General features: G+C 38.9%; 1 protein-coding gene across 2 annotated transcripts in view; it reads left to right on the top strand.

Moving 5' to 3' along the window:
- LMBR1 (limb development membrane protein 1) overlaps positions 1 to 14,377 on the top strand; it is a 73,112-nt gene that overhangs the window by 19,294 nt on the left and 39,441 nt on the right. The window contains exons 3-5 of one of the 2 annotated variants that reach the window (XM_065830714.2): positions 540 to 579; positions 2,952 to 3,091; positions 10,352 to 10,455. In XM_065830714.2, the coding sequence (XP_065686786.1) occupies positions 540 to 579; positions 2,952 to 3,091; positions 10,352 to 10,455 (284 nt within the window). The remainder of the gene's footprint in view (positions 1 to 539; positions 580 to 2,951; positions 3,092 to 10,351; positions 10,456 to 14,377) is intronic. The other variant, XM_071805320.1, reaches the window with a different exon arrangement.

Consider the following 14,377-nt stretch of genomic DNA (forward strand, 5'->3'; position numbering starts at 1 on the left):
ACAACTCTCCTTCCCTCTCTCCCCCCAGATTCCCCAGAGTTGGTAAGAGGAATAAGGGGAAGCAATTAAGTGGTCATCACTACTGTTCTGGGAATGCTTTCTTGTTTTTAAAAATACATTAATACTGAAAACGAAACATATATTTACAGACCCTAACACTTTCCCAAAGCTTGCCCGCTCTCTATGGTTTCAGAGATGCCCACAGGGACCATTCCCAGCAGCAGCTGTGGTGGCCATCTGAGAACTTGTTTGCCATAGAGCTCTGTGGAAGATGTTTCCAAGAAGGTTTGATCTGGATATTTAAAGAAAGTGAAATAACTTCATAGTTCCATTGATTGGAAAGAGTTTAAGACTAGCAAAAAAAAAAAAAAAAAAAAAAAAAAATTCATTTTTGGTAGGAATGTTCTTAAAATATTGATGCTAATAAATTGTTTTAGTAATTCTAAATTGTAAATTAAAATTATTCCTATGTATAGGCGTTTTAGCCTAAGGAAGAATGACTAACTTTTGAATATAATCTACTGTAATTTAATTTTCAGATGAGCAAGAGGATGAAGATGCCATCGTTAACAGAATATCGTATGTATAGCTCTTTTTTGCAGAACTTTTTTTGCTGGATATATTATGGTAGGAATCTTGTATACTTCCAAATAAATAACAGACCATTTAAAATGTGACAGCAAATAGGTTGCTAGCAGGTGGAGGAACAAGATTTGGGTGGCACCTTGTATTATGAAAGGCATGATAAGAGGCAAGGCACTTTGGTCTGGGGCTTTCTTCACCCCTGGCTTGCCTGGTAGGCATGAAGTTGCCCAAGATATTGCACAAGGACCTGATGCAAGAGGTGGAACTTGGTGCAAGACCTGTGCCTAAGTTTAGGTCTCTAAAGTTTAGGTGTTTTGTGGGAAGTAGGTGTTGAAGTTCCCTCTGCAGTTGATGACAGTCCTGTCAAGGGAGGCCGTGGATCCTGGAAGGCAAGTTAGCTCACCCTGAAGTAGACATCTGTATTTGATTATCTTAAAAAAGGATAACAAATGGAAGACAAGCACTTGCCAGACTTGCTGGTCTGCCAGCAACTCTCTTCTTCCTGTTCCTTTATAAAGCTAAATATTAATCTCTCATATTTAAATATGTCTGAAGACTTAGGGACTATCTGTGGGCTGTTGCTGCCCTCTCAGTTACACGATTTGCTAAACTATATGGGCTTCCTGCTTATTGCAATGTTCTTAGCTTGTCCATGGTGGTACTTTCAGCCTCTTGGAAGGAGAGCTCATTGAGTATTTGATTGATTTGTTTTGTACCCTGGGAGAGCGCTGAGTACATCGCAAACTTTTAGTTGTGCATTTGTGGCAAGCTTCAGGGGTGTACAAAGATGATTCTCCCAGTGGTGTGTGATACCAATATTTTTTATGAATTTGAGATGCACACTTGCCATAAGGTTTATTTCAGATCTAAAGGAAAATATGTACTTTTAAATGCCATGAAACTCTTCCCTCTCAAGCAGAAGAGAATCTCTCCTCTGCTCTTTAAGAAAACAATGAAGGCTCTTCTAGTTGGAATTATTTTCATAGCAGTGGTGGTCTCGGCCTGGTTCTGAATTTTTCAATATTCAAAGAGTAAAATTTGTCATGTTAACTGTTATCCCCGCGCATCTAATTTCTAGCTTAGCTTTAAAATACAACAAATATCAATCACATATACTGTGTTCTTCATGCAAAAACAGTGTAAGACAAGATCAGCACTTCCATCAGACTAATAGCCTTTCATTTAAAGTGTTGTTATAAATATGAAAAGCTTCTTGTTCCTTCAGCCTAAGCTTTCTTCTTCCTTAAGTGTGCATGTTATTTTCTGAAAAGCCATAACTGTCAAACATATGGAGATGGATGTTGCTTTGCATTGTGTAATTATCAGGACCTAAGAGGAAGGTGGGGGGAGAAAACAAACCCAAACTGCTGTAGCACCTTGAAAGGCTGTGGTGTGTTTGGTTGCACAATTCTGCCTTCGAATACTTAAACATCCTTAAATAAGTGAAAGAAAAACACCTCAGAAAATGACAAAACCATACAAGAATATTTTAAAATAAAATTAGTCACCCACACATTCTTCTGTAAGTTTTGTGTGAATGAAAAATGGATTTGTAGACTGTTAAAGTAAGATCTCTGTAAGCAACTTACTGCCATTCCTATTGTAGGAATGATCTATTGAAATGTATATTTTTTGTCGTGTGGTTTTAAGAACTATTTCTTATTTTATTCTAGCATTGGATTAGTACTGTTATAATGTTTTTGTTAGTCTTATTTTTTTGAAGAACACAGTTCTTCTTAATGCCACAAGATGGCATTTGATGTGAGTCGTATTTGAGATCTAAAAAGAATAAGCTTAAATATTTTAAATAATTCTGACAATTTCTTTGTATTGACTTTACAGTTGTCAGAAAATGCCAAGATATGAGACGATACCCAAATAACTAAAAAGCAATATTGTTGTTGTTGTATGTGTTAAAATATTTGCTTATGGGTAATTGTACTCACTTTTTAGACATTAAAAAGCTGCTCTGCTTTTAAAAATTGTAGAAAGAATATAGAAATGGATTTTCTTTTTTTTCATTCTGTGTCTAAGTGGGAAATGAAAACTGAAATAGATTTATGAAAAGATACTCTGTGAACTCAAATAATTGAACCTGTGTTAAATTGGAATTGAATGCATGCAAGTCCCAAGAGAATAATTGTGGTAGTTGGTAAAAACTAATTATTTTTACTGGATTCCGTAAACTACTTGATATTTGAAATTTGCTTTTTGGGAGTGAAATATTGTGGAAATCAGTTTCTCCTGCTCTTTTACAATGTAAGAATGTGTTATCTTCAGACAGTGATTAATAGGTAGGCTAATTACTTTTTCATTCTGTTCAGAGCATGTTGATGGTAACAGTGGTACATTTCTTTAACTTTCAGGCTGTTCTTGAGCACCTTCACTCTTGCAGTTTCAGCTGGTGCCGTCCTGCTTCTACCATTCTCAATAATCAGCAATGAGATCCTGCTTTCTTTTCCACAAAACTACTATATTCAGTGGTTAAATGGCTCACTAATTCATGGTTAGTACTCAGCATGATGTAATTAAAAGGGATGTCGTCATTATACTTGCACAGATATGTTCTTATTTTCAAACTAATAACTATGTTTTCACTTAAGTGCTAATTGAACTGTTCATGTGTTACTGACTAGTTGGTTTTGCTGCGGTGTCATGTATCACAAAAGTCTGTCTTAACTCTTCTGTTGAGTTTTCCAAAGAATTGTGCAGACTTGATGGAATTAAACCAAATTCACTGCTTTGATTATTAATGTAGAGTAAGAGCTACTAGAAGCTAACTTGCAAACACACTGTTAAACTTCTTTCTCATGTGTTAATGCAAGATTCACAAGCCTATCTCTGTATGATTATACATTTAAATCTGTTCTCAAACGTTTTAAGAAACTTGCTAGCTATGAGCAGTTAGGATTAGATAGTTTAAATTCAACTGTTAGTGATTTATTTGTAAACAAGGACAATTATAGAATGTAAGTGTATCAAGCGTGGTAAGGAAGCACAAGAAAAACTATTTCAAGGAAATGAAGATACAAGAAAAGAATATTCCATATACTTGCTGTGATGTCTTGATGTCTGGCAGAATGTGTTTTGCAGGCTTTGTGATATTGGTTTACGTGCTTATGTCTGACACATTTAATGGATATTTGAAAATAATTCTGATAGTTCTATGGGTCTAAGGGAAATAACTTGTGGGAACAGGACATTCTTTAGTAGACTTGGCTGGAGAAACGAGATAAGACCTTCAAGATGTGAAACAGTGTATTTAATCTGGTACATATAGTTCACAAGTTAACTGTGTTGTCCTCTTTCTGTTCTTGTGAAAAGATAATAATCAGGCTTTGGAGGAAATTTCTCTGAAAAGTACACTTTTTGCTGAATGTCTAATACTCATAGATAGCAAATTAATGAATTTCCAGATCCCTAACTTGCAAGGGTGGTATTTTTTCAGATTAAAGATGTTTGCAACAAATTAAATGGGGATAGGTGAAGACAGGATATAATACATATTATCTGTCGTATTTGTGAAACTGAGTATTTTTTGTGTTATCTGCACAGTAACATTTTAAAGCTGTGGATAAGGAGGATCTGACTGTGGATGTGGTGGTCAGGGGTGACCCTGACATTGGTGACAATAGTTTAAGACCTGAGAAAAGTGAGGAAGGGAAAGAATAGAATAAAGACATTGGATTTTGAGAGAGTAGACTTGGTCCTTCTCAGGAAATGTGCATGTGGAGCCTTACTGGAGAATTCCCTGGAGGCAAAGGAAGCCAGGAGAGAAACTTACTTTCGAGAAGAACCTTTGAGAATTGAAACATGCACCTCGGTGTCCAAGAAAATGGGCAGGTGTCATAGGAGGTTGACCTGGCTTAATGATAAACTGAGCTCAAAACCCGAAAAGAAGTGTATGGAAGGTAGAAGTAGGGGTCAACTGCCCAGGAGGGGTGTAGAAATACCACCTGGGTTAATATCCCTGTGTGAAATTAGGAAAGCCAGGGCACAGCTGGATTTGCGAGTGGTGAGGGGTTTGTATCGAGCCGACTTCTCTAGACTGTGCTGTGAGAGGCAAGAAGCAATGTTTGCAGGGCACAAAGCAAGAATTCTTCCCCCTGGGGGTGGTTGAACACTGGAACAGGCTGTCCAGAGAGACTGGGAGATCTAAATCCTTGGAAGTTTTCCAAAACTTGGCCGGCTAAAGCTCTGAAGGGGCACTTCAGGGGTTTTAAGCAGCAGATCAGATGTTGTGGTTTAACCCCAGCCAGCAGTTTATTACTCACTTGTGGTGGAATCGGGGAGAAAATCAGAAGAGTAAAAGTGAGCAAACTCTTGGGTTGAGTTAAAGACAGTTTAGTAAGTAAAGCAAAAGCTGCTCATACAAGGAAAGCAAAACAAGGGTTTTGTTCACTACTTCCCATCAGCAGGCAGGTGTTCAGCCATCTTCAAGAAAGCTGTGATCCATCAGAGGTAATGGTGACTTGAGAAGACAAATTGTTCTTCCTTTCCCCAAAATATATACTGAGCATGATGTATGGAATATTCCTTTGGCCAGGTGGGCTCAGATGTCCTGGCTGTGCCCCCTCCCAGCTTTTTGTGCACTTGCAACCTTCTTGCTGAAAAGTCCTCCACTTGGCAAAAACCAAACCATCAGTGTGTTACCAATGTTCTTCTTGTACTAAACCCAAAGCGCATCACTATACCAGGTACTAGGTAGAAAATTAACTGTATCCCAGCTGAAACCAGGACATCAGAGTATATGACTTTAGTTCAGTTATTCTATGATCTGTTTTGTCGCACATAATGGGGGATCGCTAATTAAGTATGTTTCCTACATGAAGAAAAATACCACTGCTAATTCTCACTTTTCATGCAGATACAGCTGCTCAGACAATACCCAATTCAGAAATTTTCACTCTGTCAGAGTCGCTACAATACTTGAGAAAACTTAGGTTAATTATGAAGCTGCTGGCAAAAGTGACTGTCACATAGGAAGACCTTTGAATTTTCTAGTGACCATCTTCTTTTTGTTTTAATGTGATAATCTTTAGAAAGCACCACTTTGTGTGCACTGTATAATTTATATTTAGTAAGTCCAACAGTGATGGCCAGCAAGGAAGTAAATTCAGGATCTTGGTGTTTCCAAGTCTGTGTATTGCAAAGCTTGTGTTAGGGGTAAGACATGGCTGAACTTAACCAAGATTTATTACAGTTGTTCCAGCAGTTCAGGAACATCAGCAGATTTTTCATCTGACCACGGGTTTCTGTTGCTGTAAATTAACAAAAATCAGCGTCCTTTAATTTCAGAGATTATCTAGGGGAAGGACTCCCTCTTGTGGTACTCGCTAGGTTTGCACAATGGCATTGCGCTGCTCTGCAAAAACCTATTTCAATGCAGTGGCAATAGCTTTTTGAGGTTAATTATGAAATATCGGTGCAAGATTGGAGAGCTGATAGTGCTGTCACAAGCACTCAAGTTCAGAAAATGTTCTTATCTCCATATTACTCTGTCTAGCATAGCCTTTGTGTCTGGTTTGCATACTGCTTTGCAGATGTTATGAAATGGGAGAAGTTTTACTGCTTTCAAACACTTGGGTTTTGCTAGATTCATCAATTAAAGTCTGAAAAACTCGAATGTAACATTAAGGGTTTTTATTCTGTAGACTGTTCCATTAGTTGTGGCATATAGAAAAAGAGAAAATATATGCTTTTAATTGTTTAAACTAACCAGAAAGCCCATACCTGGATCCAGTATAAACACTCTTGTCTAATGTGTGTTGAACTAAACCCAGAAGTAGTTCTGCCAGCTGGAGGTTCACTTGTGCTGTTGTTGGATACAACCACCAGGTGGGGGTAAAACGCAATGAAACTGCCCTGAATAAGAAAGAAGAAAAATTGCTGGAGGTCTTATCTGTTTGGCAAAGGCTGTGAGATTTTCAATTTTTGTTTTATTGACTTGTTTTATGAGGGATAGTCTTAAGTCACTAAAAATGCAAACAAAAAATTCTCATAGACTGTTTAAAGCTCTTGCAAGTTTATGGTGCAGTCAGTGTAATAGGAAATAATTAATTTTCTGGGTCTATTTTGATTTTATTTCTGAACTGTCAAATTAGGATAAAAAATACAGTAGGGGAATAAGAGGGCTCTCTGTTCCTTATTTTAAGGAAAGTGTATATGTCAGCAGCAGTACAGCACTGGCCTTTCCTAACTTTTCATGCATATTGTAGCTCTGTAGTTTAATATTCCGTAAATGTGGTTCCTGTCAGCTGCTAATGTGTAATGTTTGGGTTTTAACTTGTTAAAACTCACTCTGGATGTGCACTGCTCTGCCCTCCCTTCAAGTACTCTGTACATACTGTGCAGCTCCTAAGCCCGGTTTACATTGTAGATGTACATGTAATAGAGCTGCTGAAATTAGGACAACCAGGTGTTCAGCTTTGCATCAGGTAACTGAATGCCCTGTCTGTTTTCAGTTAGAGAAAACTGCTGAAATAAGGCCCCCACCCCCATCTAATAGTATTCCTGTCTTGATTTTCTGGGGAAAAAAGTAGTATGCAGACTGCTTGAGTTAATGTACCTCTAGTAAGGGCTGTTAATGACATTCTTGCTGATGTTGCTATGCGTGAATGTTCCCTTGAATGGTAACAGGAGCTTCCTGGCTAAGCAGATTCAAAAGGAAAAATCCCCCTCTTTGTTAACTGGAGTTTAGCCACCTTTAGGCAGTCTGTTTTCCTTAGCAATTAGTATTATATTTCACGCATCTTTTGGAATTTTCTTGGTTTGTTTTCTGTAGTTGATTTGGCTGAGTGTGGTTCTTGGTGTCTTGGTGCTATCAGATGCTGAAGAAGTAGATTTCTTGCCTGCCCCCCCCATCCCTCTCCTTCTACCCTGTTTTTATTTCTCTTTGACATTTAATTTCATTTAAATAAAAATATATGGTGAGGGCATTTGTAAGGGGCTGTAGATGAAGGTAAGTGCTAACTATTTTACATTTGGAACTAAATACAGGAATTTCTCTCAACAATGAATTACCCAGACATGCAGTAAATGTCACTTTCCTTCCCTATTCTTTCCAAAATGAAAAAGAACAAGCCTGTACATGAGAAGAAAGAAATAAACAAAGCTGTTAGTTCAAATTTTCTTATCATGAGGGATGTTCTCTTTTTGACTTTCAGGCGATACAATATAGTCCTGCGGGATTGTGGAAATGTGTGTGTTTTGGGGAAGATGGGGGACTGAGCCTGTTTTTCACAACTAGAAAATAAAAGCTGCGTTTTCAGGATGCAGAATGTATGATACTAGTTAAACCTGTTAGCTGTACTAGTACTGAATTGCAGGTAAGCTGCTGCTTTTATAAAGAAGAAACACAGCATCCTGCACACCTTTTGGTGGGATGATGGTGGGTTCATGTTTACGCCCAGGAACAAGTCTTTTCAGCAAGAGCTGACCTTAGATAATCTTAATAGAGCAGATACACTTAATGGAGATCAGTTATCACTTCAGGTTGTTCCCTAAAGCTTTTCCCTTCCTGCAGATGTCACATGTGTCTTACAGATGTCTTAGTTTTAGTCAGTTGTTGATTTTTCAGCTAGATACAGAATGGTTGTGGTTGGAAGGGACCTCTGGAAATCGTCTGCTTTGAGAACCCCTGTGCAAAGCAGAGTCGGTTGGAAGAGGCTGCTCAAGGCACTGCCCTGTTAGGCTTTGAGCGTGTTGGGGGATGCAGATTACAAACCCCAAAACTTCCTTGTGCAACCTGTTGCAGTGTTTGACTGCACTCACAGTGGGACAATGTGCTGTTGCTTCCCCACCCCCCGCCATGTGTAAGTAGGCTTTCCAGTTTTTAAATTCATGCTCATTGTCTCTTCTCCATTCACTGGATACCACTGTGAAAAGTCTGACTGTTTTCCTTGCTCCCTCCATACACACTGATACAATTTCCTCTCTTCTCAAGGCCAAACAAGTCCAGCTTTCATAGCCTTTCCTTGTATGACAGTGACTCCAATCCTTTAATCAGTTTTGTGGCCCTTTGCTGGAGTTGCTGTAGTATGGCTGTGTCTGTCTTGAATGGAGGAGCCCACAACTGGATGTGGTGCTCCAGATGTGCCACCAGTGCTGAGCAGAGAGGCAGGATCACCTCTCTTGACCTGCTGACAACACTTCTAATGCAGCCTGGGGTGCTGTTGGCCGCCTTTGCTGCAAGGGCCCATTGCTGGCTTGTGTTCAACTTGGTATCTAACAGAACCTCTAAGGCCTTTTCTGCAAAGCTGCTTTTGGGCTACCCGGTCCCCAGGGTGCTCTCTGATTGTTTGAATACCTTCTTCAGGTTCTTTTGAGTGGCAGGCCACTGCTCCTCTCCATTTTGTGCACCAAGAATAGTGTGGCCAGCAGGGCTGGGGAAGTGATTGTCCCCTTGTGCTTGGCGCTGGTGAAGATCTGCCTTGAATCCTGTGTTCAGTTTTGGGCCCCTCATGGCAAGACAGACATTGAAGTGCTGGATTGAGTTCAGAGAAGGGCAATCGAACTGTTGAGGGGTCTGGAGCACAAGTCTAGGGAGCGGCTGAGGGACCTGGGGGGTTCAGCTGGAGAACAGGAGCTAAGAGGAGACCTTATTGCTCTCTGCAACTACCTGAAAGGAGGTTGGAGCATGGAGGGGGTTGGTCTCTTTTCCCAGGTACCAAGTGATAGGACAAGAGGAAAGGGCCTCAAGTTGTGCCAGGGAAGGTTCAGATTGGATATTAGGAAAAATTTCTTCCTGGAAAGGGTTGTGAAGTGCTGGAGTAGGCTGCCCAGGGAAGTGGTGGAGTCACCATCCCTGGAGGTGTTTAAAAGATGTATAGATGAAAGTCGTAGGGACATGGTTTAGTGCCAGAGTTGGGTTATGGTTGGACTCAATGGCCTTAAAGGTCTCTTCCAACCAAAATGATTCTATGATTCGGTGATCTTGCATCTCCAGCAAACTTGCTGAGGAAGCACACTCTCACATCAACCAGGTCATTAATGAAGACGTTAAACCCAGTATCAACCCACTGGGCTATACCGCTGGTGATTGGTTTCCAGCCTGACGTTGTACTGCTGGTCACAACCCATTGAGCCCAGAAGCTTGGCCAGTTTTCAGTCCACCTCAGAGTCTGCTTACGTAGCCCATACTTCATTAATTAGACTATGAGGAGATGTATGGGAGATCATGTTGAAAGCCTTACTGAACTGAGAAAAACAACATTGACTGCTCTCCTCTTGCCCACTGATGCTGTCATCTCATCGTGGAAGGCTGCTGCTGCTCTTATCATGGTATCATCTTTTAATTTGGAGGTCATGATAGCATTTGCGTGTTGCTGATGTTACAATCCATGATTTGACTGAGTTTCTCTTGAGGAAAAAAATACGGGAGGAAGTAAGTACACAGAACTGACTTTTGTGAGATTCACTGGTAGTAATAAAATACTTTTGTCCTGAAAAATTTTGAAACAGTTATCTGAAGAGCGGTGAGTGGGATGTTGTGGGAACAGCCCACTTGAGTTTGCAGCCTGTCTTCCAAGAGCTCAGACAGTTGCTGCTGTTCAAGTTGGTATCCAGTTTTTATTTGAAGATCATTATGCAGATGAATGGGTATTTTTCAGCAATTACGGGTAAATAATTATGTATCCATAAAAATCTGGCGTCTGCTAGTACTTGTATGTATACTACATTCTTATATATAAGGGAAGAAAATGTAACATCTTCAACTTTTAAAGCTGAGAAACTTATAATGTGAACTTTTTCTTGTTTATTGCAGGTCTATGGAACCTTGCTTCTCTTTTTTCAAATTTATGTTTGTTTGTGTTGATGCCCTTTGCCTTTTTCTTCCTGGAATCAGAAGGATTTGCTGGCTTAAAAAAGGTAGGAAACTACCATTAATTACATGTGTACTGAGATCGATAAAAGACTTTTCTTTCTTTTAATAATGAAATGTTTTAATCAAGGTGTTTTTTTTTTTTTTTTTTTTGAAAATGGTTTTGTTGGGATGCTAAAAGAGAAGGTTCAATAAATGCACTTAGAAATAAAGTAACAAGGGAAAGAAGTACAGGCTTAGTACTAATCGGAAGGGTGATTAAATAGATAACACAGACTAAATAACAGATGACTCAGAGAAAACAAGCTTCATTTTTCAATTTTAAAATATTACAGATATCCCCAAAAAGGTTCAAATGTGGTCAGTATTAACAATATGTTAAAAACCTGTCTTAAATTGATAGAGAATAACTGAGAATATTCAACTTAGTTGAATATATTCAAGTTGTGAGGGCTGAGTATTTGGGCTCAGCATGGAATTTCACAAAGGAATTTCTGAACAATAAGATAACTGATATATTAATATGGGAACTAAAGAAATGAAGAATTACTGTAATAGGAGGCACAGTAAAATGGATTTCAAATCATAAATATCAACTAAATTAAGCTGGAATGACTGTCTGGGGACCAGTTGTAGCACGTTTTCATTGATCTTTCTCATCTGAAGGATTACACTTTTGTTTTTAGCGTTACTACACTTGAGGGGATTCCGTGCTTTTTGGATGATGGTTATTAGAAAGCGAAGGATCTTGAAGAGTGCTCTGAAATCAGGAAAACGAAATGCATTAAAGAGGGATGTGAAAGACTGAGTAATTTCTTGGTCACATGTAACGTAAATCAACAAGGGGAGGGCTGTGGTGGGAAGGAAAACACAATTCCCATTTGCATTGAGAGGAACGTGGTGTGGTGGCAGTGAAGTTGCCGTTTTTGTTCTTGGTGGAATTAAGCAAAACTGAAGCGAGTTCTGCATCCAGCTTGGAATTTGAGGGTTCATGGGGACAGTTAAGAGGGAAAATGGAGGATAGCAGAGGATGTGAGATACTTCAAGTACAGCATGATGAAAAATTTTTATTCGGAGATGGTAATGTGAAGAAACAGATTTTAATTCTATAGGTAAAGCTACCGAGAGATTACGTAGCCTGAGCAATAACAGCGGTGTCAGAAGGGACCTGCAGGACCCAGCCAAGGTGGTGTGTGAATACGTGTTTGGTGGAGCCTCTTCTGCGCTCCTTGATGCTACCGCGGCGTTGATTTGTATTGACCAAACAGTAGATGTATCCAAGTTACTGCATTTATAAGTCTGGATGACTAAGCTAATGAGTTTGGCTTTAAAGAAGTTTGGTAATGGGCGTAGTATTGTTCATACTACTGTGTTTAACTTGACTTACCCAACTTGGCTAGAAAATATTTTCTTCTTCTTCCTTCATGTCAGGTATCTGTAGGGCTAGGAAAACTTTTGGCAAATCATCTTGTCCTTTCAGTTTTCAAAATATATACAGCTAATGTATATATTTTTTTCTAAAAAAGAATTGTTTACTGATTTTAGTGGGGTTTATGTCTCTTGCAATCCAGCCAAGCCCAAGGAATCTCTCTGTTAGTTTACCATGTACAGTGCTGCTGGTGGGTCCCCTTGACTTGTAGATTTATGTTGACTCTAACAGATGTATCATGTATTACAGCTGTAAGTTCCTGCTTTACGTAAAACTTTACTAGTTACAGTGAACTTTTAAACTTATGATCCAATAAATACCATTCAGGATCATTAGAATCACCTCTGTGTGTTTACACTTGGAAGCGTTTGTAATTCCAAATGAGACAGAACCATGATCTGTTGGCAGATGTCAGGAAAAAGATGATTGTTGGTGCTTTAGCATTGTTTTGCTTCTTCATGGGGGTAGAAAAGATCAGATTTTAGTATCAAAACTCGCCTGTTGTGGGGGGGATGCACAACCCAATTTTTGTGATGTTTTGTTACTTTGACTTCTCTTGGGTGTTTCTGGTACATCCCAGAAGCCAAGTGTGGTTCCTACTACAGGTGCTTGAGGCCTTTGTCCAAGGTCTGTTCTACCTGGCTGCTCTGTTTACAAGTATCCAGAATGGATGCAAGTGTTTACTGAATTGTTTTACCAGCTTAGAGTAAGCCCTAAAACTGCTTGTGAAGGTGCAGAAATTAAACCCATTTAAATACGAACATACTTTCTAAGAGAGGTGACCGAAGACAAATTAAGTGGCAAATGCCACTTCTGGACTAAGTTGATATTTAAAATTGAGTGTGCTGTTACGATCAAATTCTGATGGAGATAAATGATTCTACTTGCAGTAAGTACTAAATACATATATTTTATAAAATAATTGCATCGTATAATAGGGCAATGGGAATCTGGTGAAATTTCTCCTTGATTGAACTCAGGATTACATATAAGCTTTTCAGTTCTAGAATCTGTGAAGGATACTTCACATCTTTTTTACTTTGCTTAAATTTTGACACGTTGCTTATCTCTTCTGAGAAGATTTTGAGACCATGATTACCTTGTAGAATTCTGATACTTTAACAAATACTTTTGATTTTGACTCTATGCATGCAAGTTTAAGGAAAAGTTGTATTTTGTCATTCATCACATCAAACTAATGGGCTGGAGAGGTAAAAAATCATTAATATGCTACGACTAACTGGCAAAATCAGATTTTAGTGATCTCAGTTTAAAAGAACATTTCACACGTTTGGCAAAACTTGCAGGATTGAAGAGAGGAGTGATCTGTTATAAATGGGAGGTTTGGCACAGGGTATGTGGTCTTTAATTTTTCAGCTGGGAGCTGAATACCAGGGAGTTGGGAAAGCAGTTGGTTCCAGATAGCCAGGTCAGCTCAAAACTTGGATAAAAAGACTGTTGCAGTGGAAGTTTTTTTGCAGATCATCTTTAATTTGCTGTGGAATTACCTTCACTATAATGAATAAATAGGTCACCTGAGATTTAGGTGTGCACAGTCAAGATGTCAATTTGAAGGTGTTAATGTACGAATTATTTGTTGGGTTTTTTCCTAAGTTCTGAAAATGTTTAAATGACTAAAAGAGGCTCAGTTCTGAAATGGGATGGATTCCTTTGTTCAGCTTTAATTGCGAACAGTGTTAGGGGGCTTAGGCCCATTTTTGATAATGCCTAAGTTTTTAGCCTTCTGCGTGAGTCTTTATCATAGCTTATGCTATAAAAGTTGATTTTTATCTACTCACTCTAATGAGGACTTGTTGCAAGGTATATTTCAGATAGCTCATAGGTTACTATTATGAAGTACGTATAACTTTCTTTCCATGTTTATGTGAGGAAGTGTTTCACCCTTAACTGTTTAAGTTTCATGAATCTGAATGGGTTTGATTAACCATCTTCCAATTTACTATGGCTTTTTTTTTTGGTTGCTAGTATACTTCCAAAAAGGCACATGGCCCCTCTTATAGACTTTTTTTGATTCCCCAAGGCAACAGTGTAAAACAACCGAGGTCTTGCATATTGTGCAGGGGAGAGAAATACGGAAATGAGGCCCTGGCCATGGACGGATGCAGTGTTGGACTGAAAGTCAATCTGATTCTCTGCCTAGTTTTTAATTAAAAACACTATGTTAATTCAAAAAGGGTATTTTGGGCCTAAGGGGCTTGACCATGCCCCTTTAAAGAACTGAAGTGCTCTTCCTTGCTAGTTTTATTTCCATTTAATGGCAGTTGCAGACTTCTGATATCAGGAAAAGAATTATAAAAGCAGTATTGCTGGTGTATAATCCAGGGTGTTTCAAAAAGATGGACCCAGTTTCAAAGACAGAATGATTTCAAATTGGGCCCATCTTTTTGAAACACCCTGTGCGTGTATGTGTGTGCATCTTTGTGCATATATGTGTACATGCAGTGTGTGTATTTATGCACACGTATTTTCGTGCATGAGTGAATTAGGTTTTCCAAGACTACTGAAGTGTTTGAAGTTCA

The sequence above is a fragment of the Patagioenas fasciata genome, chromosome 2, assembly GCF_037038585.1.
Source record: "Patagioenas fasciata isolate bPatFas1 chromosome 2, bPatFas1.hap1, whole genome shotgun sequence".
Lineage (NCBI taxonomy): Eukaryota > Metazoa > Chordata > Aves > Columbiformes > Columbidae > Patagioenas > Patagioenas fasciata.